Below are 27,364 nucleotides of genomic sequence, written 5' to 3'. Positions count from 1 at the left end.
CATATGTGAATGTAGTGTGTGCATTTATCTATATTGAGACTCTTCTGGCTCCAGTTCTAAGCATGTTTGTGGTGGATCTTGATGTGAGAGGACAATAGTGGATATACTTTTTTCACTCGAAGAAGCATTATTATTGATTATGGATTCAAATTTAGTCAAGAAGTGATGGTTTAAACGCATTTTTATCTTTTGGTTTTAAATTACACATTAATTTGTGACAAAATATACAGTAATAGAGTTCGATGTGCAGTCTTAAACATCAACTGCAAGGGTAAGTGAAGTTATTTTTCTCCCCTCCACCATATTTAAAATTATGTGATTAGTTACACTATAATATTTGCACTTAGCATTTTTAGCTTCTCTGAACTGACCTGCAGCCCATTCTTGGGTCATGACCTTACAGTTATGTCATACTGTTCCGAAGTGCATGCACTCCGCCACTGACATGTTTAAAAGGTGCAATTGTGAGGGTAGGTTTTTTTTTTTCTGAAAACCTAGAGTTTAATTTGCCATGACCGTCAGGGTGTGTTTGAGATGCCTGAGAATTTTCTGGATGATTTAATATAGTACAAGTGCACTCACTGAAATGTGACTTTTCTCAATAACATCTTATTTTAAATCATGATATAATTTTCTCTGTCTTAATGTGTTCAGAAAGAGGAAATATATTCTGATTTGTGAAGGTGCTGCAAGTACTATATACCCAGCCCGCTAAAGGTTTTTCTCTGTTACTGTGCTGTCTTCTCTACAGACTGTGTACGGCCCATCTGGAGGACAGCTGTGCCATTTGTCATAAACCAAACAGTAAAAAAACAAAGACATTAAAAACATATCATTTTGGAAAATACAAGTTCAGTCTTTTTATGTTTAATTAAACAAATACAATTGTTTTAAAACTGCCCTTTTGGTATAGTCGTGCCAGGACAGCTTTTTATGTAAGAGAAAGTTACACAACATTCAGCCAAGTATGGTGACCCATACTCAGAATTCATGCTCTGCATTTAACCCATCCAAAGTGCACACACACAGAGCAGTGAACAGCCATTTATGCTGCAGCACCCAGGGAGCAATTGGAGGTTCAATGCATTGCTCAAGGGCACCTAAGTCGTGGTATTGCCAACCCAAGATTCGAACCCACAACCCTAATGTTAGGAGTCATACTCTCTAACCACTAGGCCACAACTTCCCACAGTACACAAGCTATCAGAGCCTGTGTAAAAATACTCAGTTACGTTGACAGTATAAAACCAAACCTAAACGGTTTAATATTTTTAGAGCTCCATCTGATCCCAATTAGCTGCGGAAAGTAAGAAAATATTTAGACGACAGTACAATTTTTTTTTTTCATTCCCATTTGTATTTCGTTAAACACTCTTGCTCTTTGTGGAGATACACTCATAAAGGACTCATAGCTCCCGCTTATTCCAAATATTTTTAGCCAAAGTACACTAATAAACATTATGATGTGTTTTTGTAGCATGAGTCCGTACTATGAGTTATGTCATAAATGAATGGATGCACGTCACTGAGCAGGGGTGAGTAGGTGGTATTCTCCATTAGATTACAGGACAGGCTCCAGTGAGCTGTCTGTGGGCCGGTCCCACGGATTTCAACAAGCTTCTATTTTGGAGCAAGACAGCCTGCTTATAGTTTGTAGAAAGCCACAGCATCCTATTAAAGATGTTTAAAAGTAATTGGACGATGTTTACTCAAAGTCTTGCCACAGCATTGTCCTTCTTTTAGCAAGCGTAGTTTGCAGGTTTTCCTTATGGATGCATATATAGGTCTGTGTGAGTGGACAACAGCTTTAGCAGTCTTCAGTCAAGGACTCTTGACCTTGTGCCTGGCATTTGACCTGCAGTTTGGGAATAATAAGAGGCAATAGCCTTTATGACACAGTGATGCATCATCCTGATGTGGCCCACACATGCTGCTTTCCTCCATGCCCCTTTAAAATTGCAATGCTCTCTTTAGAAATTGTATTTGTTACTGGGCAGAATGACAATATAATTGGTAATAATCTTTGAGGATGTTAATTGCTGTGAGGGAGGGCCACCAATGCTTTGGACTCCTAATTGACTCTACAAAGAGTAATGCTGTAAGACCAAGGTTTCTGTCCATGGGGTTCACAGGCCCCTAACTGTCAAAGAAGATTTTGTTGGCAGCCTGTACAATGACAGGTAAAACATTAAGTAGTTTCTTAAAAATTAAGATTCTTGTCATAAATGTGGCTAATTTGTTCTATTTTTAATCAAGAGAAACAGCCTCTTATATCATCTTACTTCATACAGTATAGGCCTAGACACTGTATAAATGGGGTATAGAGGTGGCAGTGTCAGAAACTTGCATAAAATTAAGATATATTTTCGTTTAACCAGTATTTAGGTGACTACTGGAGTGATGAAAATCTTGACGTATCCACTTCCGGTTTGAGGAAACTATCATCTCATTCAAAGGAATCCAGACAGATACCCTCCATTTATAGTGTCTGCAATTTAGTATATATAAACCAAAATGTATATATGTATCTCATTTTGTGTGTGTATGTGTGTGTGTGTTTCCATATTATAAGCTACATTGCCATTTTATGGATGTCTAAACATACAATTCAGTTTTCAGAAAAGCCTGGTGGCAATTAACTCACAGAAAGGTTGCGGGGAAACCTGTGAGACATGTCTGTAGATGGCAAACCCAATAAAATCTTGAAATCATAAACTCAGATGACCTTGACAGCACATAGCCAGACGTTTGATTCCTCCTCAATCATGAGAAGGAGCAGACGATGTAGCAGGGTGGAAGGAAGGAGGGGGAAAGCGTGGCAGAAAACAACACAAGTCATAATTGCATCTGTAGGCTGACACATCTGGATTTACCACTGCTTGGCCCTTTGCCACGGACTTTATGCTGGTTCTTTAAAAGAAAAGAAAAAAGAAGATATTTTCGAACTTCCTACCAAAAGCTGTGTCTTAATGGGTTTGGCACCTCTGAGGCCAGAGCTTTATTTATCTGCACTGGAGAGAGTAGGCTGAAAATGACAGCATTATTTTCTCTAGACAGTTTTCGCTCCAGAGTAAAGGAAAGAGAGATAGACAGATAAAGAAAGAGAGGGACTAGAGGAAATGGAGTGGAGTTTGACTGGTGTGTACCAATACTCTGGCAGTATTTATGCCCGACTGGAATAGAGACAGACACTCTGGTCTCTCCTGTATACCAGCTTGACAGACTCTTTTTGGCAGAAAGTTGCAACAATCCATGTTTCTCTGCACTTTACACTTTGACTTCAGCTTCCTGTTCCACTACTGTTAACTCTCTATGTAATCCATACGGCTTTGTGCTAATTGGCTAAGCATATGCAGAGCACATCTGACATAAAAATGCCAGTAAGAAGTCTCAATTATTGAATCTGTAAAAATCGGATTCATTTCAGTGATTCTCATATGCTTTAACACAACTATTATTACTAAATGAATGCACTGAAAATTTTCAGTTTGAAAGATGGAACCAATTCAAATTGAAAAATTATTTCCTTAAACTTTTCGACTTTTAATATACATTTGAAATATATATGAAATATATTTCCCCCCTAAAATTGCTGTATGCATAAGTATAATTTTAGGTATGCAAAGTTCTCTGGCTAAGTGACGTCTATGTTTAATTTTGGTATCCTGGATATTTTTGGCTTCCCACTCAACACCACAGACTAGTTACCCAACATACAGTCATAACGAAGTTTATGTCGAGGCGGTCAACACAGGACATGATGCACAACACTATATGTAGTGTACCCTTGATACGCACAATTCAGCTGTGGGAAACGGTTTGGCCCCACTCCACAGCATTAAAAGAAAATGGCACTTTGACTTGTTTGGTTGTAAGACTGTTATTTAGCTGTCTGGTCTTGATTAACAAAAACAAAGTGGGCAGCCATGCTGATTTGAGTATTTTAAATGGGAAACACTAACAGTTGTTTGCTCTGAGAGCTACAGTCACATGTAAATAATCTCAACAGCAACATCTTTATTGGGGAATAGATCCACACGATATTTTTGGATCATTTACTGACATAAGTGCCATCCTCAAATCTATAGACAGAATGAGATGGTCATTGTTGTTTGGAGTCCATTTGTCAAACCCCTGGTGGATTCAAGGTTAACCAGGAGGAATGCATCAGTTCATCTCTCTCTTTAGTTGTACTTTCAGTATAATGATATGTTTTTGTGATTTAGGCTTTTCTGTAGGTGGTCTGGCCACTGAGACCCCAAGTGAGAGTCTATAGTGCAAATAAAAAGTGTGCTAATTTTATAAACATCTATACATGAGAGCAGCTCACAGATATTTTTTTAAATAATTCACTGCTGTTTTTCCACCTTAGTTAAATGAAAACTTTGCCCCAAAATGAAAATTCTCTCTGTTTGACATTCAGAACCATTAGTTCTAGGTGTCTTCCTATTTTAATTTATGACCACAACATTTTAGTTCCTTAACAATGACTTTAAAATAATTGGAAAATCAGGCTAAAGTTTGGTCATTTTGCACCAGTGCTTGCTTTTGTGAGCTTTTCTAAAAGTAATGAAAACTAAGAGGCAAAAACGGCAACTGGCAAACCTGGACCGATTATATCCGTCTCCTTTCCATGAGCAGTGACGCTTCTTGCTGCTATTTTATCACTTTCTTTTGAGCTCCCTTCAGAGGACTAATTTTGTATACTCTGAGCAATTTACAGGACCTTCTGGTCATTAGAAATGATTCTTGAGGATCGTAGATCAATGTGTGAGAGTAAACTAGAAATGAAACCTGGTTTTTATATGCTTTATGATTAGAATTGGACCTTATATGGTGCAGCAAAGTCATCTTTTAAGTAAAGCCTGAATGTATAAATATTCTCTCACCTTGTGGAATAACACAATACAGCTTTCCTCACACACATGACTGGCCACAGGGAGCACTTGTGGTAAGGTTTGTCCATCCATCGTTCTTTCCATGTCTCTTCAGAAGATTCCTGACTGAGGTCGACCTAAAACTTTCCACACGTGTATGGCCTTTTCCAGGGTTTCTGTTGGACTGATGTTACTTCATAACAGACTACTGAGAGCTTCAAAAGAGACAGACATAATAACAGCCTGACCGTCTGTTTAACTAGTGCCAGTCTAGTAATACAAACTTGTGTGTGAGAATGTGGTGCCTATGTGAATGAGCTTTTGTGTGTGAAAATGTGCATGTATTGCATTACATGAGTAATTCTGTGTTAAACCTATGTCTCAGTGCATTGTTTTTGGTCTATTTACAACAGAACGCCCTTGACCCATTTGACATGCCAAACAGGTACATGCCTCGAGTTCTGTCAAGTTCTTCTTGAGACTAAAGTTAGAAAGACATTTTATAACATGATATGTTTGGAACCTCACTGATTAGAATAGTTTTCTGCACAGATTCAAAACAGTGAGTACCATTCACTAATTGTGTGTATGGATATATTTGTGCATAACATCTGTGTACAAGCATTTTCACAAAGAAATGATGCTTCAATAGTTCTTAAAAAATTCTAACTTACAGTAACATTTGAGAACGAACTGAAACCGCATACACAAAAATCACATACTTACGGTGGCCTTAGCAACAAGTAATTTGCCTTTATTTATTTTTTATTAAAAATTTTATGACATTTTATACTGATAGACATTGAATAAATAAGACTCTTAAAAGTACTGTTTATTTTTAAGTAGCAATTAAAATACAATACAATTGGCATGATGAAATACTGCCTATTCATAGCGGGCGAATCACGAAGGCGCGTAGTCCTCTGCGACTGCACATGCGCTCAGACAAGACTGTGGGCGAGAGAGAGAGAGAGAGAGAGAGAGAGAGAGAGAGAGAGAGAGAGAGAGAGAGAGAGGGGTAAGGTTGTACGGAAAGCCCTTATATGGGTATATACATAGCGTGTTCTGGAAATTACTAGATGCGGGCACTTCATCAGTAAAAAAAGGAATTATTGAAATGCTTGAGGACCTGTTGTGAATATGGAGGAAATTTAAGTGAGAACTTTTTACTTCTCACATACATACGCAAACTCTTCGGGATTATTAGTGAATGAGACCAATCCGCACCCTTAACTGAGGCGCGTATATACTAGTATAGTCTAGTATAATATGCCTAACCTGATTTTACCAAGTGAGACATGTTCCTGGGACAACATCGTTGTTGACCCTGGAACAACATTGTGATTAACCAATCAGATTTGAAGAACCCGTTTATAGATTTTGTGAAGTTTATGCTTAAAATCAGTGTTTGGTGCTTGTACATCAGTGTCATTCATCTATCATTTCCTCTGATTTTAGGGATTACTCATGGTTAAGGTTAGGTTTAGGTGTAGGGATATGGTTAAGAATATATTTTTGGAGTAAAATGTTGTTCCAGGGTCAACAAAATATGTTGACCTAGGAACACATCGGACTTGGCAAAATCAGGACGTGCAGTATAATATAGTCTGGTTTTGCATCAGGACACAGTTTTTGTATTGGACAATGAGTACAAAAGTTAATATAAATGTATTTAAAATAACTTCGCAATAGTATTTAATTTAGTGTGGTTTCATTCTTTTTTTAACCTTCTGTAGTTTTTTTTCATAGTTTTCATGCTGGCTAGCTTCTACAAAGTGTTGCTAATTTTTTTGTGGTAATTTTCATTTATTTATTTATTTGAATTTTTACATTTAGAATTTTTGCCCAAATGTCCAGAACAGATTGCAACCCAGTTTTGGTTTCACTAGTTGAGAACCACTATTATGGAATGTTAACCAAATGATTGTCCCACGATAGATAATAAATGTTACATTATGCAAGACTGAATTTCAGTTTGGTCTGAGTGTATGCAGGAAGTGTAGTGTGCAGTAAGTCCCTTTGGACATAAAATGCATATATAGCACAAGGTGGGGAATGTGGTGCATGGTTCTGTGTGATCTTACTAAAAAGTCAACAAAAAAGCACTGAAGTGCTACTAGCAGCACTTTCTGCATTTGGACTGAGGTGGAGGGGACTGGGTGAAAATGAGAGTTAAAATATTTTATAGGAGGCAAAGGAGGAGAGGACTGTGTGAAGAGAATTTTTTTCAGGTGGTGTCAGAGAACTTTGCAAAAACCACAGTACTGTTTTGATAAAGAACCTAAAGTACGTGGGAGTCAGGGAAAGAATAAGGTAAATAGAGAAGAAGGGAGAGACAGAGAGTTTAAGGAATACTGCTGGGAGGAGAGAGTTAATATAACCACCTACCTAGACTGCTGTTGTGACTGGTGGTCAAAAAGCAGACACTCTCACAAATAAGGAGTGACGAGAGTGAAAGAGAGTGTGTAGGAGATCCCAGGACAAAGGGAGAGTTTGCACAGAGTAACAGAACAGTCTAAAGAACCAGGATACACAGCAGGGATAGATACAGCTTCAGGACCAGAAGAGTGAATGGATACCTTGTGCAGTCTAAGTGGACTTGACCCTCTGTGGGTGAGCAAACATCTTATGTGACCTGAAATCTTTAATATTTTTCAAGTAAAAAAAAAAAAAATATATATATATATATATATAAAGCCTCTAAGTGCCGTTTGAAATTAGCTATATTACATTTAGTCATATATATATATATATATATATATATATATATATATATATATATATATATATATATATATATATATATATATATATATAGCATTCTGTTTATATTGTATATGTCACATTTACACATGTAAGAAGTTATTACTTTTTATAAAAAATGTTTTTTTTGGAAACATTATATAATGTCAAGAACCTGAGAACCAGACTGTGTGTGTTTTTTTGCTGTACTTGCATTGTATGACATTTCAGTTAGATTTGGAATATGTATTGTTTAATGTTAAGAAGATGCACTGTGGTCAAAGTTTAGAATGTGATTTACTTTACATGACATTTAATATTTTTATTAGCTAGGAGATGGCAATTTAATACACTGATTTCACAAACTTATTAAGATCCGTTCCTACAGTTATACTGATTTAGTCTGATCTCAAAACTTAATTGAAACTCACTTGCTTCTTTTCACCCAGTAATATAGACCTTAAAATGTCAGTGATGAGCTTGGCCAAGATAAACAATAACTAGCAAAAATTGACTAACATGGTAAACAAAGCCTGAGATGTTCAAAATTATAACCTCATTTTAGATGTTCTGGAACATTCAGGTCATATCTGGTTTCTGTGGATAGGGTTTGGATCAAGAAAATGTTGACCCAATGAAAGAATGAAGACTGTCAATTATAATATAACTCGATGAAAAGTTAAGCACACCCTCTCCTTCATCTCTAGGACTGGAACCAGACATGGTACACGCATAACCCTGAACTAAGCAACTGCTTCCAGAACACAGTCTTGGTGTGGGCTCCGTGCATCTACCTGTGGGTTCTCTCTCCGTTCTACTGCCTTCATCTGTACTGCCATGGCAGAGCTCGGCTGCCCCTCTCTTCACTCTACAGTGCCAAACTGGTGAGAAAGACTGCTAAGACCTGTTAAAGTTACACAAGCCTGTCCGGGTCTCAAAAGTATCTCAAACTGAAACCAGAGTCCTAAAACAAAAGTGAACAGGATGGCCTGGTAAACCGAGGGGTTGAGTTCACGCTTTAGTAACCAAGGAAGACAGTAAAAGAGTGATGTGTGTAATCTCTGTGGTGTGAGTGCAGTTAGCACTCCAGTGAGCTGTGATGTCACTTTCCACTCATCCGCTCTAAAATTGTTTTGTTTGAAATACAGTTGTTCCTCCGTTTGTCACACAGATTCCTATCATAATGTAAATCGCACCTCTTGGCCACCGGAGCTCCTGGGAGAGTGACTCAGTTCTCACCCTGTTATGAATTGTATTCCTCTTTGCTCTTTTGCAGTTGTTGGGGTTCTTCTTGGCGTCCTTTGGTTTCGTGGAATTCTTCTACATCCTGTTGGAACGAAGACAGGAAATCCAGCAACACCTTGTCTTTTTGCTCAGTCCCATCATACGTAGTCTCACTGTGGTAATGTAACCCCCAGGTTTCATACTTATAAGAAATATGTACACAAGCAAAAGCCAGCATGAAAAAAGTTGTATAGAACTGCTTATTAATGGAAAATGAGCTCCAATCTGTTGTTTACATTGAATGAACGTAAGGAAAAGATTGGTGCCCAGGCTTAAGGTGTAACTGCATTTACCACTGTTCAGCAAATTGGTGCAGGAAAAATCCATTCATTTGTATCTGAATATAAATCTACATGATCAGGAATTTCGCATGAGGGTGAAAGATTTACCCATACAGATTTGGCAGTGAGTTGAAGGTGGTCAACTACTTGGTTTGAAAGTGACTTAATACTTTTCATTTACCATTGAATTATGGCAATATTGCTTTGTTGCCTTACCGAACATCCTTTACCACCTGTGGGTATATTTGCGTAATATCTGGGATTATGTAATGAACAGTTTAGAAAGCAACAACCACCACAATTCTACTGAACCTAGAGGGGAGATTTTCTAAGAGTAAATTGGTCTTTATTTACATACGCTATCTGGTTTGTTGTAGCACTTGATTAAGTAAAAGAAGACCAAACTCGTCCAAATTTGTATAATCTTTTAGGTTAGATAATGTTTCTTTCCTGGGACTGTATGCCATTAGTCCACTAGATTAAACAACTGAAATGGCTATTTATAATACTCTTCATCATTTGATCATTAATTTTACTTTAATTTGACATTCCCAAACCTGTGAAAGGGATATGGAGATATGGCTGTAACCACTACACATTCTTAAATTTTTATGTTTGCACCCCCCCCCCATTCTTGAATTTTTGGTTTATGTCTTTGTGTGGAGCTGAATATAGCTGTAATGCATTATGTCTCTGATGTAATGCTTGGCTACTTTTAGTTTTTTTTTTTTTTGCCCCACCATAAGCTGCTGCTGGTTTTAAGCTGTAGGAAGCAGATCTGTCTCTGTCTTCTATCACTCTTAACTCTCCAGTATAATTACAAGCTTTAGCTTCCTCCCACTGTCCAGAGGAGAAGTAATGGCTTATTCCTGTAAGACGAAAGTCTAAACACAACATCAACAATGCAGATGTTACCATGAGGTTTATATGTTCTGTTTCCAGGTAGCGCAAAAACCACTTCAGGCGTGTTCTGTTAGGATGTGATTAAGAGTTCCTTTTAAAGTTTTCACCTCATTTATCTGAGGTTATATGGCTTTGGTTTGGTTTTGTGTAGGCGTCTTTGGGTCCAGTCCTGATCCTTCATCTGTACCGCACCAGGAGGCTGCTTTTTACGTAATCAAATTATGTTTTGCGCTACCTAGGAGATACAGCAACAAATGAACATCACATTAAGCTTGGGATCAGCAAGAGCCACTGGCTGACATCCTGGTTTTGACAAATATAGAATTTCAAATAGTTTTGGATGAAGAAAAATCACAGTTATTAAGAGAAATGTGGGATCAGCAGAGGCCACACTTAACATGTGCTGTTTTATTAGAGGAGGCAGCTGTGGTGGTAAACAGGGGAACCCCAATATAACCTCGAAAAAAGTTGCTGAAACGAAAACTAAACAAATTTAATGATGCATTAGTCTTCAGGTCATTAAGAAAGCATAGTATCCACTAAAATTCAGTTATCAGATGCTTTGTTTTATCCGTATACTTTGTTGCAAATGCTGTTTACTGACTAAATTAACCTGTATGCAACCTGCATGTATACTATGATTTTTCATAGCTTTTTTCTTGGTTGGGTGTTCATTTGACAGGATTAAATTTTGCTTGCTGTTCTTCGTTCTACAAAGGTCAATAGCTGTAATTTAAATCTATTAAATGTGATTAAATCTATTCAGGTCTATCACAGTGTGAAAAAAAAAAACAGTAGAGTACACAGTAGAGTAAAGGTGAAATGTGTCATTTCAAAAAGTATGACGTAATAAAGTTTCCCAGTTACTCGTTGGTCGGCCAAACGGACAGTCCCACCCCAAACTCAAACTCACACTACTGACCACTCAAACAGAACCAGTTTTTACACTTTCATTATTCAGTAGATATTCACCAGGAAGAGGGCATTCTATATTTAAGCTTATTTTTAAGTTATTAATCCCTTTTTTTGGACATACTGTAATATTAGCAGATAGCAGAACGATGTTATTTACAGCTGTGTGTTTGACAGGTGTTAGCCGTGTGCGTGATTTATTGGGAGAGAGTGCGGGGATGCCGTTCCTCTGTTTTCCTGTTCTTCTTCTGGCTGTTGGCCGTGGTTTGTTCCCTCATTCCACTTCAGGCAAAGGTCCAGCTGGCTGTGGATCAGGTGAGAGGAATGACAATCGACACAGACCCCAAATCTGGGAAATATCAGTTTCATGGTACATTCACAAAACCCTGGACTAACCCTTCTCCACATTTGGATGTATATAACAAAATACAGGTGCACACATGAAAACATCCTCATGCTCAAACATACAGACAAACACAGATGCATACATGGTCATAGAGTAGATACATATCCACACATGCACAAGCAAATACATCGCAGCACACTCTCGCAAACTCACAGCAGCTCAGCATTCCAGCAGTTTCTACTTTTAGCACTGTTGTTTTTTTCCAGGTTTGGATTTGGTTTGTCACATTCATATCACAAGTTCAGGTGAAGTCCAAGTAGGTGTTAGTTTGTAACATAAGTCAGAAAGTGTTAAATTATTTTTTGATCAACTTCACTCTATGTAAATAAGTTGAACAACTCATTTGGTTTAAGCTAATTATTTTATTTAACCAAATAATTAAAATCACAGCTAACAAGAAAACAGGTTTACCAGTTTAAGAAATGAGACTAGGCAGTTCTGACCTATGTCATGCAAAAATGGGTCAAAAACAAAGACAGATAGGCATATTTCTCTGGCATGCTTGAATAAGAGTGGGAAGACATTTTGGCTGACCTACATTGTGACCACTGAAACCACTCTGGCCTTGTTTTTTATTTTGTGGTGTGGTTAAGAATAAAGCCTCTATCTTAGCAAGGGTCTCCACAGCCAAACGGATGTTTACTACAGATTTGTCTCAACATGGCTTGCGATCCTATAGTGAAGCCAGGATGCTATACCCAGGACGCCGGAAAGAAAACTTAGAATCTACTAAATGTATAGAAATGCATGAGCAGCATATCCCTTACGAAAGGAAAATATATTTACCAATATATTTCTTAAAATATATTGTGATATATTGTAATATATTATTTTCCCTTTTTATTTTCTAATATTTTATATATTTGAATACATTTAATAATATATTGATGATACATATATTATATAATATATTGCGAAATATACAAATGATTGCCGCTTTCAATATATTGCAATATATTGGAAAAAATAAATATATATATAAGAATATATGCCTAATATATTACATGATATTTTCCAATATACTGCAATATATTTTTGTTTCATAAGGGATGAGCAGCACACGTGAAGCGTTTGTAAATATAGCTACTTTTGGCTCATCACCAGCAAATGATGGCTGGAGCCCGGAGGTTTGAACAGCAGCAATCTATGAGTTTCCAGATTGTAGCGTGACTTGAGGCCTTTTATGGCTCTTTTCATACGTAATTCATTTATATAAAGCAGGCCATTAAAGAGTTTGGTTTTCACCATGATTTGCCTTAACTGTTCAAAATAAGCTTTACTGTGTTGTTAATGCTCGTGCACACCCATGTCTTCTGACATGCAAAGAAGGGGCACTGCACGATTTCTTACAGAATAAACAACAGATCATATTTTTTTACATTAATCCTTAGTTTGGTAAATGACGTCATTGACATGTAAACAACATGTCTCTTGCTTTCTCCACCAATTACCTCTTCTATGAAGTCTGAGAGTTCTCGCATGACAGTTCGATCGACATTTTGAATAGTCCTCAGTAAACAAGCCCTTCAAAGTTCAATAGGAGATGTGGTCTTAGGATGGATAATCACCAACAAGGTGTGTTCCAGAGTGTTCCATACGAACAGAATGTTCAGCATGTAAACAACATGTTGGAAAGTCTGCCGATCTACTGGGATCAGGACTGGAATAACATCACAGTAGCATTATGAGAAATGCCTGGTTGTGGTACTCGTTTACGATGGAAAGTCTGCCTGCGCTCTCTTCTTCTGTCATCTCTGTGTAATTGTTGATTCGGATGTCTCTTCTTTTCAGGGTCTTTCTCCAGATATTGTGCGGTATTTGGCCTTTTTCTCGTACTTCGCCCTGCAATTGGCGCAACTCTTCCTCAGCTGTTTTGCAGACCAGGCTCCCTCAGGCAAAGCCGCCCTCAAGGTACAAACGGAGCAAACTATTCATTCGCTAAAATAATCCATCACTGTGGAGAACTGCTGTTGTTTACTATTGTTTTTATTTAATATAGAACACAACTCCTCCATTTTGAAGTGAATTATGGTAATGGTGGTAGCAACTTTTGTCTCCCGCAAGTATGTAGCACTTAGATATTAGCTATTGGATAAAAAAAAAAAGATGTTTTTCAGCAGTCAGTTTGACTAATCTACATGTACACTCTGTGGTCATCCTTCGCAGATAATGATATATCCTTTATTATTATTATTATTATTATTAAAATTCTTGACTCATTCTGCCCACTGTTTGGTTATTATGTATGCAAGTTACACACAGAGCAGAGCAGCACAGAACGTAATCTCCAGACATCTTGTGAGAAAGTGGTCCATCTGACTGTTCTCCTCCAGAGAAAAATAAGGAAACAAACTCAGAGAGGAATTAGTGTGTTGTGATGTCAGTGCCACACCCCTTGATCCCCTCCTGGCCCAGTCACTTCCTGTGTAGGGTTATTCACAGCATCCTGAAGAGTGAGACCTCCGGTGAGAAGGCGGGAGAGAGAGTGAGTGTTTGGGTGGATGGCTGTACAGGCCAGGGGGCAGCACTGAGGTCAGCAGTGGGTGGAAGTGTGTTACTGTGCCACATACACACAAAGATAGACCTCTACCACTCTTACTCACAGTCACTTTCACACAGTTTCTCTGTTTACTCTGAGTTCACTGTTGCCAAATATGATTTCTAACCACTGCTTTCTCCATCCAAGAAAGCAAAACTGTGAAAATCTTATTTCTAAAACTGACTCTTGACAGTTTGACACCCTGTTATTATTGTGTATAATATTACAACCATTTCCAACAATCCTTGTTACAGTGAATGATATAATTGTACCTTTATCATATTTTAATTAACAAGGTTGATTTGGTTATTCCAATGAAGACACTGCTAGGCATCAGTATTGGACAATATATTTAATGTTAATGCTACCAGGGCAATAAAGTAGGCAAATATATTTAAGTCAGTGAATTATAGCCAAAAGAGACCCATTGGTATTTCATATGTATTTAAACACATATTCACATTGTGTTCTTTTTGGACATTTAGTATATTTGTAGCCAACTTGTTTTTCTTCTTTTCCCAGAATTCGTGTCCTGTTCAAGATGCATCATTCCTGTCCAAGATCCTCTTCTGGTGGTTCAGCGGGTAGGGAATTAAATGATATTGAATAGCATTTCTAATTTCTAACTCTTTTAAATACTTGTTGGTCCAGTAAATGTAATACATTTAGTTTGTGTTGTGTGTGCTTCCAGGTTAGTTTTTAAGGGATACCGTTCTCCTCTGCAAGCAGAAGATTTATGGAGTCTGAGGGAAGAGGATACATCTGAGAGGATAATATCAGACCTGGAAGAAGAATGGACAGCAGAGCGCACCAAGTTACAGCAGTAAGTTCTACCGAAATAACAGACAAGTTTTTCCCACACGTGACATTCTGAAGCACATGTACATTTATATTGTTTCTTGATGTTGCTGTGGATCCTCATGTTGCTTTAATCAGTGCAATCACATTTCCATCTGAAAGATGCCCACAAAAGAGACAGACCTAAAATGAGTCAAAAGCAGCACTACTGCGTACATGGCCAAGACAGCAGGATTGTGTCATTTGGTTGGCTTGTTAAAACTTTCCTGTTTTGAACATACAGTGTTTTCAAGTCATCTGAAATCCTCTTTTAAGGCCTCACATGTCAGAGGTCCCATGCATTTTACAATTTGTGCAAACTTGCACTGTGGCACAGGATGTTTTAATGTCATTCTGTTTTCAATTACAAAGTTACAAAATTACTTACAAAGAGGGATTAAAAAGCTTAACAAATGCATTTAAGCTTTAGCACCAATTTCTTATGCACATGTCCATTTGCTCTTTCTCCATCTACAGGCAGGAGAACCACCTAAGCACCAATATTGCCTTGGAATCTCGCCTACCAGAGCAGGCCCAATTTCTGAGGAAGATTCAGAAAGAGCAGAGTTTGGGATTATGTCTCTTACGGACACTTGCGCGTAGCTTCGGACCCTACTTCCTAAACGGGACGCTGTGCCTCATGGTCCACGATGCCTTCATGTTTTCAGTTCCACAGGTTCTAAGGTGAGAAAGTCAAAGCAGATTTAATGAGTCATCTTGGCCCAGTCCTTAGTTTTAATTTAATAAACTTTGGGTTTTTGGTAAATCTAGGATCAGTTAGGATTTGGGCTGTGTTTATGAGAAATCCTGCCTTCAGATAAACACAGATGGCCCCACTGTGCTTTTATAGACAGCTTGCTAGGTTATCAAAATATTTTTAGAAGAGACATCTTACGGTTCACAATATTTTGGGATGAAAACAGGAAGTGGTGGTGTGCGGCAGGTGCTTGAGTCAGAAACGCCATGCCATCCAGACAGAGATCATGCTATTTATGCCCACAGAGAAGCAATTATGGCTTCAAGTCTGAAAGCTTGAGAGAGTGAGAGATGACCACAGCATTCTGTCCACCGTAGACGTGTTAGCTTCAAGGAGGGTAGAGGAACACTGTTGGGTTACTATAGGCAAGCAGCCAGCTAAGGGTTCAGTCAGGTTCAGTCAGCTCCCTGCAAGCTGTAGCTGGGAGATCCAAACTGTAGCAAGTACATTTATTGTAAAAAAAAAAAAGGTGGACTTTGATGGGAACTGTGGAAACATTTAAGGTAACCAATGTGGATTTTGTAGCATTTGGTTAGCATTCAGAAAACATTTTTCCAGTTGAACATGCTACCTCTTGTTAGGTTCAACAAATCTACCATTCTTCATTTTCAAAACATTTTCAAAGAAAGCTGTGGGTTTAAGGGCTACTGTAAACCTTGAGCCTAACCATAATGGGTGGATGTGGTCTGCTGCAGAGGAATCTAGCCAAATGCTTAGCTATATCAGAAATCAGCTAATTTCTTTGTACTTTATAGTGCATTCATTCAAACCCATTTCGTTCTCTTTTTCTTTAAGTCTGTTGTTAGGCTTTATGAAGGACGAGGAGGCTCCGATGTGGAAGGGCTTTTTCTACGCCTCTCTTATGTTCCTCCTGTCCTGCCTTCAGTCAGTCTTCAACCACCAGTACACGTACACCTGCTTTACTGTCGGCATGAGGGTTAAAACAGCTGTCATGGGTCTGGTCTACAGAAAGGTGGGCAATCTAACCAGCACAAAGGCCTAGAACATATGATTTTGTGATTGGTTCTTGATTTTTAAGTAAAGGGTCCAAATGTTATGGACCATGCCATGTCATTTCGTAGACTCATCTTGTGGTTGAACTACTGAAAGTCCTGATAATGCAGTGTTGGGTTGAATTAGTTTGTTCAGCGAAATTCCTGTCATTACAATTCAGCTTCCCGTAGGGCATGACCAATTAAAGTCAATTCAACTGCACTTATGAAAATGAGTCAGTCCTATTTATTTTAATCACTCCTTTTCTCTTGTGTTTGCATCTTGTTTTCCTCAGTCTCTTGTTGTTAACAGCGCAGCACGTAGAACATGCACCGTGGGGGAGATTGTCAATCTGGTCTCTGCTGATACCCAGAAGCTGATGGACTTTGTGGTGTATTTCAATGCGGTGTGGTTGGCACCCATTGAGGTCACGCTCTGTCTCTTCTTTCTTTGGCAGGTGAGGGTGCATATGGTTGATTATTTTCATTCTACTCCAGTAAACTGTCTGTATTCTAGGAATACAAGAAAATCTAAATTTGTTTTCTAAGCATTTAGTGGTATTGGTTGAATAGCTGTTTTCTCTTTCCAAGAGAAATAAATGAGACATGTCTTGTTTAACTTATTTCAGCATTTAGGACCATCTGCTCTAGCAGGCATTGCCACTGTGATCTTCATTTTCCCTCTGAATGGATTTATTGCAAGGCAGAGAAGCAAACTCCAGGTACTTTAATGTTGTAACTCAGGACCATGTGTTGTCACTTAACTGCTCTTTGAAGCCTGGAAATTTTGCAAGTTTCATATACCTCAAAAAAAAAAATCTAAATATGTTGCACTGGAAGTGATGGCAGTGCCATGTACAGTACATTAGTTCTTGGAGGCAAGTAGATTTATATATGAAATCTGAATTATATCTGAATGAGATTCTCATTAAAGGAGATGAAAATGTGTTCCTTGTTTATCTTACCCACTATCATTCTGTCTGAGACATGAGACCATAGAGGAGAGCTATGAATGAGTGCTAAAGAGAGTCAGCGTGAAGGGTCCACATCTGGTTTAGAGCATAGGTGCATGGGTTGGATTCAAGCTTCTCTTTCCTCCTTTGAAGTTCCCCAAGCTTCCTTCGGAGCAAAGTAACCACAATGCTTGCAAACTGCAATAAAGCGTAAATTTTATTTTCAGAAAACAACCGACATTTGGCATGCCACTAAATTGAGTCAGTCTCTCAGCGCAGTCAGGAATTTACTGCCTTTCAGTATCAGTCATTCTGGTGTGAGATCATCCTGCTGAAAAGACCAGCCCTAATTGATGTGATGCAAGTCTAATTAGTGGACCAGTGTAACCATTTTGTTCATCAGCGAATCATAGCTGGTCAAGCTGGTTAATGGTAGTGGTGGTTGTCCATTCTAGTTCAGTTAGTCAAAAAGGCTTTGTATGAACATCAGAAGACCAGTATTCAAAACAAAACAAATGCTGGTAACCAGCTATGCAGGTTTTTGTTAGCTGGGTAGCCAGACTTCAGATATTTATTTAGTGGTTTTCTGACAAAACTTGTGATGTTTAATGACAGTATCCTGTTTTCTGGTCATTCCACAGGAGGTACAAATGAAGTACATGGATGGACGGGTCAAGTTAATGAATGAGATTCTGAATGGAATCAAAATCTTGAAGTTCTATGCTTGGGAAAAAGCTTTTCTGGAGCAGGTCCTGGGATACAGAGAGAAGGAGCTAAAAACCCTGAAGAAATCACAGATCTTATACTCTGTGTCTCTTGCCTCCTTCAACTCCTCATCCTTCCTGGTAAGATAAAAACATGATTATTGAGTAATGCTTTAGGCCACACTTTGGGGAAAGAACTAAACCTAAGTTTACATTATACATAAGTAATGATTGTAAAAAAGTCATTGCAATGTCTTTTCAACTGCAATTTCCATTCTTTGCCAGATTGCTTTTGCCATGTTTGGTGTCTATGTGCTCATTGATGATAAGAATGTTCTGGATGCTCAGAAAATCTTTGTATCGATGGCTCTCATCAACATACTGAAAACTCCCTTGAGCCAACTTCCTTTTGCCATGAGCACAACCATGCAGGTGAGACTGCATTAACGCTAAAATTACATTCTGCCCTGATTATTTAAAGAGCAGTTCATATGCGTTTTCGAAAAAAGTTGTAAATCAAAAAAGTGCATGATAAATGAAAATATTCTCTCTCAAAGGAAAGAGTCTACTCTGAACCACTTTAACGAGTATTCATATTTTCGAAGTCTTCTGCCTGTTACCTATATACATCACAAGGGAACAGATTAAGCATGTACTGCTTCTCTAATCTTAGCAAGTTCAATGTGGGATTCATTAAACGGTCATCAATAATTATAATGATTGCAATAAAATGACTATGCTAATGGCTGTTTTGTTTCCAAATATGGAAAAACCAGTCACAACAGACTTGGTCAGCTGACCAATCAGAGCAGCGTAGGCTTACTGAAGGGAGAGGTTTACAGACCTTAAGCTCAGAACAGCTTTGAAAGGAATAGTTTTGAAATCATTGAAAAATTATTCTAATAATAAATGTATATTCTGAGAAAATTACAATGTTGTCTGACTTTAGATGCATTTAAACCTGTTTTAGGGGACATCAACATAATATTAGGACACCGTACGTACAGTATGTACCATATACCTGCACCATAAAATACCATATGTTCTGCTCTATAATGATGGTGTCTGTATTCAGTTAGTTCTTACTGATATATTAATGAAATGTACAAATTATTCTTGTGTTGCAGGCTCTTGTCTCTTTAAAGCGATTGGGGAAATTTCTTTGTCAAGATGAACTCAAACCAGACAATGTGACAAGGGAATTCTTTAAATCTGGTGAGAGATCACTTGTGGAAAAACGTTATTGTGCAATAGTTTAGTAAGGCTAAAAACAGAATGAATGTTGTCTGTAGCCTGTGCGACTTTCCTTCTGCCCCTCACTTCCCTCTGTCTGTAAAAATATGAGTGAGAGCAAGAATAAAAAAATTTGATAATAGCCTCTAAATTTCACAGTTAGATTGCAGCGATGTCTCTTTTCCTTTCACTGGTATAAGTAATTATCTCTGAAATCTCACTGGATCACTTGCATGTGAATGCAGTGTAGCCTACTACATAAAATATAGATTTATTTGTATATTATGTTTGTATTTATTTATTTTATTTCTACTTGTAGATCAGCATAGAACTTTAAACAACAGTCCATTAAAAAAACAATTAGCCTTGTGACTAAATGAACACAACCACAATATTACAGTACTAAATTATATATTATTATTTACTCTGCTATCAAAATGACATTTATGATGGACTTGTTAGTCAACATATTATTTAAAATTTTATATAATTTAAAAAAATATATTTTGTATTTTATTTTCTACAATGCAGCATATCTTGCTGTATTTCAAGTTCTTTTTTGAAACATAAAAATAATGTTGCTATCAAAAATAAAATTATATATACAAGTATACCGCCAGTATGTTGCCATGAACAATGCTCAAACATACGCGGTCATTTAGCGGTCATTATGCTAAGACATTTGCTTGGGGGATGAGGGTGGGCGGCATTCATCAAAGTTGTTCAGGATAGCTTGTGAAAACTGTTAAAGTGAAGATAAAGACTATTAAAGTGTTTAATTAAAGTGTGTCTATAATTTCACAAGCTGCAGTAGAAATCTAGTTTCTCAATCTATTTCATTTCAACTACACTTTTCTCCAGAACAATTTGCATTTGTGTAGATAGTCTGCCTTTATAAATTGCATGTTATGGTAAGTGATTAAGGCATGATGTTACATGATTTACTTTTACTCTTTCATTGTCCCTCTTTACTTGTCAGATGTGGATGGTGTAGTGTTTGAGAATGGAACCTTCAGCTGGTCTAAGGATGGCCCCCCATGTCTAAAAAGGTATTATTATCCAGAAGGTTTCCACAAGGCTCCTGAATACACAATCAGGCACGTGTCCGAGTTTAAGCAACTTCCCCCTCACTTACTCTGTGTTTTGGAGCAGGATCAGTGTAAGAGTTCCCTGTGGTTCACTGGTTGCGGTTGTCGGCCATGTTGGCAGTGGGAAATCCTCATTGCTTTCTGCTGTGCTTGGAGAGACTGAAAAAAAAAGTGGGGTCGTCTCAGTCAAGGTACTAATCACCATTAACTCTTATTGTATATACTTCATGAAATATAATTTTGAATGGCATGTCATGATTATACACAAAGTGACCACAATGACAGTCCTGCCTTTCAAAGTAGAATCATATATTGCAATTATAAAAATACATGAGGTACAATGGTCTGACACCACAGTGAAAACCAAATTAAAATCTGGAAATACTTTCAAGGACACTAATCAAATTTCAAACTGCAAAATAGTCTTCTTAGCATTTCTTTGCTCCGGTCAATATAGGGCTCAATTGCCTACGTTCCCCAGCAAGCTTGGATCCAAAATGCCAGTCTGCAGGACAACATTCTGTTTGGACGGGAAAAAAAGGAAAGCTGGTATCAGCGGGTGCTGGAAGCCTGTGCCCTGCTGCCAGATCTGGACAATCTGCCTGCAGGAGATTCCACTGAGATTGGAGAGAAGGTGAGACCCTGGTATGAGCTGGTATGAGCTAAAGTTCCATGATTTAGATTGATTCAATAGGATTAATAGGCATCCGTGAGATCTGTATATAAATCTTGATATACAGCTAGATATAAATAGTTTCTGCATTGTCTTTTGCCAGGGTTTAAATTTGTCTGGAGGACAGAAACAGAGGGTGAGCCTGGCACGTGCTGTTTACAGGAAAGCTGATGTGTACCTGCTTGATGACCCCCTGTCTGCTGTGGATGCACATGTTGGTCAACACATCTTCAACAAAGTCATTGGACCCAAGGGTATACTGAGAGACAAGGTGACTATTACTGTAGTGTTTACCCTAAAGAGTTGGGGGTAATTTTCTTTCCAACATCTAACATTCAACATTCTTTTTTTTTTTTAAGACAAGGGTTTTAGTGACCCATGGAATGAGCTTCCTGCCTCAGGCGGATTTGATTCTGGTTCTGGTGGATGGGGAGATCAGTGAGCGAGGCTCCTATCAAGAACTTCTCAGCCGCAATGGTGCTTTTGCCGATTTCATCCACACCTTTGCAAGCTCTGAAAGGAAAGAATGCCTTTCAGAGGCCTCCCAGAGAGGTAATATTACTGTGGTGTGTGTCAAATCCAATTGTTGCTTTAATGTGAAAACATTTATTGATCAATTTATGTTTTATCCATACACTTGCAGGTTCAAGAAGACTGTCAGTAAGATTGAGTGTTACTGAATGCATGCCATTTTCCAGGGACCTGTCCCAAGAGCAGCTTATTGGGTATGGGATTTTAAAGACATTTATTAAATCCTTCTGGATATGTTTTTAAATGGCACAGAAAACAGGAACACTGTTATTGTGGTGCAGAATGACTGCAGTTAGAGCTGGGTGACTAATAGTGTTGCAATGAACCCTATTTTCGTAAGCCAACCAAAAAGTGTAATGTGTTTTGATAACAAAACATTTATGAAACTGAAACCTAAATACAATCAGCAGAAGTAATGCTCACATGACTGTAACTTTACCACTACAAAGCTTACAACAACTCTTTCAATTTTTATTTAAAATCAGTTCATTAAAAAAATCGAGTTGGAATTTAGCAATGGCATGATAATAAAACCTATGAAGCTATAAAAGCAGACTAGTGAGTAGATGAGTTGTCAATCTACAAACTCACTAGTCCCATTTAGCCACTAATAAGCAACCACCACCACTTTTAACCATTCCATTTTTGTGCACAAGTTCTTCACTAAATATGAGAAGCAAAACAACTTCAAAACAACTTCAAATCTCTTACAGTGGTGACACAAACAGTATTACAGTTGAGGTACTGGCCAATTCTGATGAGGACCACATCCCAGAAGACCTGGGCAAACTAACTACGGTTGATAAAGCACGGATAGGCAGAGTAAGATCATTTATCTTAAAACTTGATGACATTGTCTTTCTACTAACCATAGATGTTTGGCTTATGATCTCAGTTTTCCTTCTGTCCCAACAGGTCAAACTTGAGATGTACATTGAATACTTCCGCACCATTGGTTTGCCTTTAATAGTTTCCATTGTATTCCTGTACGCCTTCCAACAAGCAGCATCCCTGTCTTATAATTACTGGTTAAGCTTGTGGGCTGATCAGCCTGTCATCAACGGCACTCAATTAAACACCGATTTGAAACTGGGAGTCTATGGAGCTCTCGGCTTCGCACAAGGTCAGCAGAGTCGTAGTGTTTCACACCAACAGCTCAAGTTATGATTCAAGGAAACTAAACTAATTTGAATTTCTTGTGTTTTAGGAATTGCCATATTTGGGACCACATTGGCCATCTCATTAGGGTGCATCATCGCCTCCCGCCATCTTCACTTGGACCTTCTGAACAACGTGCTTCGCTCCCCTATGTCGTTCTTTGAGTCCACTCCCAGTGGAAACCTCCTCAATCGTTTTGCTAAAGAGATAGATGCCATAGACAATATGATCCCTGATGGGCTGAAAATGATGCTAGGTTACTTCTTCAAACTCATGGAAGTCTGTATCATCGTGTTGATGGCCACTCCTTTCGCTGCCGTTATCATTCTTCCTATGGCATTCCTCTATGGTTTCATACAGGTGCACCTAAATCTGCATTTAAGGGGGTTAAGGAAAGAATGCTAACCAGCAATAATGATCAAAATCATTCACTTGCTTAGGTTTTGACTATAATCTCTCTCTCACTCTTTGTAACCTTAAAGAGTTTCTATGTGGCCACATCCTGCCAGCTGCGGCGGTTGGAGTCAGTGAGTCGCTCTCCCATCTACACACACTTAAACGAGACCGTGCAGGGTGCCAGTGTCATCCGGGCATTCAATGAGCAGTCACGCTTCATCATGGGTGCCAATCACAAGGTGGATCATAACCAAACTGCTTACTTTCCCCGGTTTGTAGCCACAAGGTGAGGCTCTCCTCAAAATTCAGTTTCACAATCACAATAACATCTACATTCAGGAAAATATCACAAACTAGAAGTGTTCTTGTATTCAGAAACAACTAGTGGGTGCAATAGAACGGGACAGCCATTTAAAAAACAGTTCTGATGCAATTCTGCACACTCCGTGTCAATGCCTCCTTTTATGGGACATTTCTGTGATACTGCGCGGGGGGGGGGGGGGGCTCCTGTAACACATATATTGATTGTTTGACATTTGATATAAACTTCATTCTGGGATGTCGTCTTGTGCAGGTGGCTGGGTGTGAATTTGGAGTTCCTGGGTAATGGAATTGTCCTTGCTGCTTCTATTCTCTCTGTGATGGCAAAAGGAACCCTGAGCCCTGGGATGGTCGGTCTAGCCGTGTCTCATTCACTTCAGGTGTGAATCATTTCAATTGACTCTAGAATCCGACATTACTAATTCAAATATTATGAGAGCTACCGGAGATATTTCATGTGGCAGGCTATCTCTTGCAATGTTCACCCTTAAACCAAAAAAGCTTTTAACTCTTTCACATAGAATAGAAAATCCATTATTTGTAGTTTGTCTACGTTAGATCAGACAAATCAGATCCCATCCATGGTCACTGTTTTAATGCTTAAATGTGTTTGCTGTCTCTCAGGTTACCGGTTTCCTGAGCTGGATTGTAAGGTCATGGACAGATGTAGAGAACAACATTGTGTCAGTTGAGAGAGTGAAAGAGTACGCAGACACACCAAAAGAGGTGAGTTTGGCTATACAGCATAATTACAATTCAATCTATTAAATATATACATATATTTTTATAGTTAATTTGATCAGCCTTTATTTCCAGATGTAAATAATTTTTTCTTTTTTGGCCAGTAATAGCAAGCATTTTTAATATCCAAATCATTATTTACAGGCAGCTTGGAGCATAGAGGGAAGTTCTTTACCACCATCTTGGCCTCAAAAAGGGACCATTGAATTTCAAGATTATGGCCTTCAGTATCGTAAAGGCCTAGAGTTGGCCCTGAAGGGCATCTCTGTTCACATCAAAGAGCGGGAGAAGGTACAAGTGAAGACTTTGAAATATTCTACATCAGCATTTACTATTCTAAAATATTATTTTATTATTATTAAGGTTATAATTTTGTAGACCTTGAGGGAGTAGCTCACTCAAAAATGGCATAATTTACTCACTAAGATATTTATTTTCAATTTTAAATTAAATTTACACATTTAGCAGACACTTTTATCCAAAGCGACTTACAGTGCATTCAGGCTATCAATTTTTACCTATCATGTCTTCCCCCAACTTATATATATATATATATATATATATATATAGCAACTGTAATGTTCTAACTAGGATATATGGTGAAAGTTAATTACTGTACGTTAATTGTACATGACAAACATATGGTTGGATTATAGTAATGCAAAATGTTCCTGATAATAGTTCCATAATTTCTTTGTCTGGAAGTCAATGTTAAAAAAGTTCCTGCAGTCTTATTCTTTGGCTCCTTATTCTTTCAGATTGGTATTGTCGGAAGAACTGGTGCAGGAAAATCATCTTTGGCTCTTGGAATTTTCCGGATCTTGGAAGCATCAAAAGGACAGATCTACATCGATGGAATCAACATTGCAGAGATCGGGCTTCATGATCTAAGATCCCGCATCACCATCATTCCACAAGTGTGTGCAGCTGAGATACTCCATCTGGAACCAAAAATCATTTCCTCTTCACACTGCAAATTTTTATGAACTCCTCACCAGTCTGTTTTGCAATTTTAATATCCTTCCAGGACCCTGTGCTGTTCTCTGGATCTCTCCGTATGAACCTTGACCCCTTCGATGCCTATTCAGATGAGGAGGTGTGGAATGCCCTGGAACTTGCTCACCTTAAAAACTTTGTGTCTGATCTTCCAGATAAACTCAATCATGAGTGCTCCGAAGGAGGAGAAAATCTCAGGTATGTGCATCCAAACGTGCTTTATTTCATGATTTTAAATAACTAAAAAGTGGTTTCAAGTATTTTTATTTCAAGTTCCCCAATTGCACCTATGACCTTTTAATCAGTAGAGACTTTGGATTAACAATGACGAATGGTGTTCCTCCTGCAGTCTTGGTCAGAGGCAGCTGGTATGTCTAGCAAGAGCTCTTCTCCGAAAGACAAAAATTTTGGTACTGGATGAGGCAACAGCTGCACTGGATCTGGAGACAGACACCCTGATCCAGTCTACCATCCGCAGCCAGTTTGAGGATTGTGCCGTTCTTACCATCGCACACCGCCTCAACACCATTATGGATTACACAAAGTATGTCATGATACAAAGCCACTGAACAGTGGTTCCCAAACCTTATTCTACTGCATTCTTAAATAAAAATTCTGCTTGTTGGAGTGGTATTTATATTTACCGTGATTCATACATCGCTACACTAGCTACTGACAAATTTTGCACTGCATTAAATCAAAATTGACTATTAACTCTACTAGCGCACATTGCAAATCTGGGTGTGAACAATTAATCCGTGCAAATGAATCATCTGAAAATAATAATAATGATTTATAATAGAGATCAGTCGTGAAGACGTGTTTTGGAAACAAAAATTCTTAAATTCAATAAATCTTTCATTTCCGTTTGCTGCCGCTATAACAAAAATAAATAAAATAAAAGATTTACCTTATCATCATCATTTGGATGTTTAAATGTTGTCTTCCACCACGTGTTCATTTGTGTGACATAATTATAATGTACTGTAATAACGCGGTTATCTGATGTATATTATTGTTGTACAAATGACTGAATTATCTGTAATTTCATGGTTTTTTAATACTAACGTGACCAAACGGATAAATGTAGCACTTTTATACATATTTTTGAGAACCTATTCAGATTGTGGTTGCATGTTACACATAAATGTTTTAAACGTTACCTTATATTATTTTTTTGTTTTCTCAGGGTAATTGTCATGGATAAAGGGCATATCGTCGAGATGGATTCTCCAAGTAATCTCATTGCAAAAAGAGGCCAGTTTTACTACATGTGCCGGGAAGCTGGGCTCTTGTAAGACACATTACAGATTGACTGTCTTCTTGCGCCTCCTTGTGGCAAAAGCAAAGAATCTACAGACTTTCCATTTCTCAGTGCAGAGCACAGAGACATCCCAATAACGCAGCTGGGGCTTCACAAGGGAAAAAGACCAGAAACTTGAATTACACTATTCCCCACAAATGAAAATGGATAAATTTGAAGATGTGTTTACTCAGGTATACAGCCATTTCCACTGGCATAGTAACTCTATGCATCTCTTAAGAAGAATGAGAAAAGCTTTGCATTCTGCCAGAAGATAGAGACCAATGCTACTTGTAGGGTTACAGAACAGAAAGGTGTAGCTTATGGAAACCTGTAAATACAGCAACTAATTAAACACACACACACACACAAATTAGTGTAGAAAAAGTCTGTTCTGCCTGTGCCGTAGCATCCATGGGGAAAGAACATGAATGTGAGAGCAGCTGCATGCTAAAGTTGTACAGGTTACTAACAAATCATTGAAGACAACTCTATAAGCTCTAGTGGATTCTTAGTTCTCTTTATAGACAATCAGTTATGTGAAGACTCACGTAAAAGAAAGAGGATAAATATGTTTACAAACATATTGCCAGAAATACTTGACCTGAAATACCCAGAAAAATTCCAGACTCCCTTTCAGACAATGAAGTTTTTACGAGAGGGTTTTTGGAGAAAAACAGTTTGGTCGCCCAAATAGGTTGTGGTGTTTGTTTGTTTGTGCCGAAGTAAACAAATAA

General features: G+C 38.1%; 1 protein-coding gene across 1 annotated transcript; it reads left to right on the top strand.

Annotated features, from left to right (window-relative positions):
• The first annotated feature begins 7,253 nt into the window (after positions 1 to 7,253).
• Positions 7,254 to 27,320, top strand: LOC113050827 (multidrug resistance-associated protein 1-like). The gene is made up of 31 exons (XM_026214188.1): positions 7,254 to 7,490; positions 8,327 to 8,503; positions 8,896 to 9,021; positions 11,177 to 11,314; positions 13,197 to 13,316; positions 14,467 to 14,528; positions 14,636 to 14,767; positions 15,259 to 15,465; positions 16,334 to 16,511; positions 16,827 to 16,988; positions 17,160 to 17,252; positions 18,125 to 18,328; positions 18,473 to 18,619; positions 19,315 to 19,402; positions 20,400 to 20,469; positions 20,573 to 20,699; positions 20,966 to 21,142; positions 21,285 to 21,452; positions 21,541 to 21,733; positions 21,825 to 21,906; positions 22,426 to 22,534; positions 22,628 to 22,835; positions 22,920 to 23,230; positions 23,353 to 23,552; positions 23,841 to 23,967; positions 24,212 to 24,313; positions 24,473 to 24,619; positions 25,087 to 25,245; positions 25,356 to 25,522; positions 25,674 to 25,868; positions 26,514 to 27,320. The coding sequence occupies exons 1-31, from the start codon at positions 7,449 to 7,451 to the stop codon at positions 26,620 to 26,622; spliced, it is 4,527 nt and encodes a 1,508-aa protein (XP_026069973.1). The 5' UTR covers positions 7,254 to 7,448; the 3' UTR covers positions 26,623 to 27,320.
• The last annotated feature ends 44 nt before the right edge of the window (positions 27,321 to 27,364 follow it).

The sequence above is a fragment of the Carassius auratus genome, chromosome 31 (genome assembly GCF_003368295.1).
Source record: "Carassius auratus strain Wakin chromosome 31, ASM336829v1, whole genome shotgun sequence".
Taxonomy (NCBI): Eukaryota; Metazoa; Chordata; class Actinopteri; order Cypriniformes; family Cyprinidae; genus Carassius; species Carassius auratus.
Note: the sequence above shows the minus strand (reverse complement) of the source record. Positions and strands in the feature narration are given on the sequence as shown.

Bases quoted from the DNA above. Each gene is read 5' to 3' on its own strand.
- LOC113050827 (XM_026214188.1), top strand. From the start codon at position 7,449: ATGGATACCTTGTGCAGTCTAAGTGGACTTGACCCTCTGTGG. The intron at 18,620-19,314 runs GTGAGACTGCAT...CTTGTGTTGCAG, and splicing joins CCATGAGCACAACCATGCAG to GCTCTTGTCTCTTTAAAGCG. The intron at 23,553-23,840 runs GTGAGGCTCTCC...CGTCTTGTGCAG, and splicing joins CCCCGGTTTGTAGCCACAAG to GTGGCTGGGTGTGAATTTGG.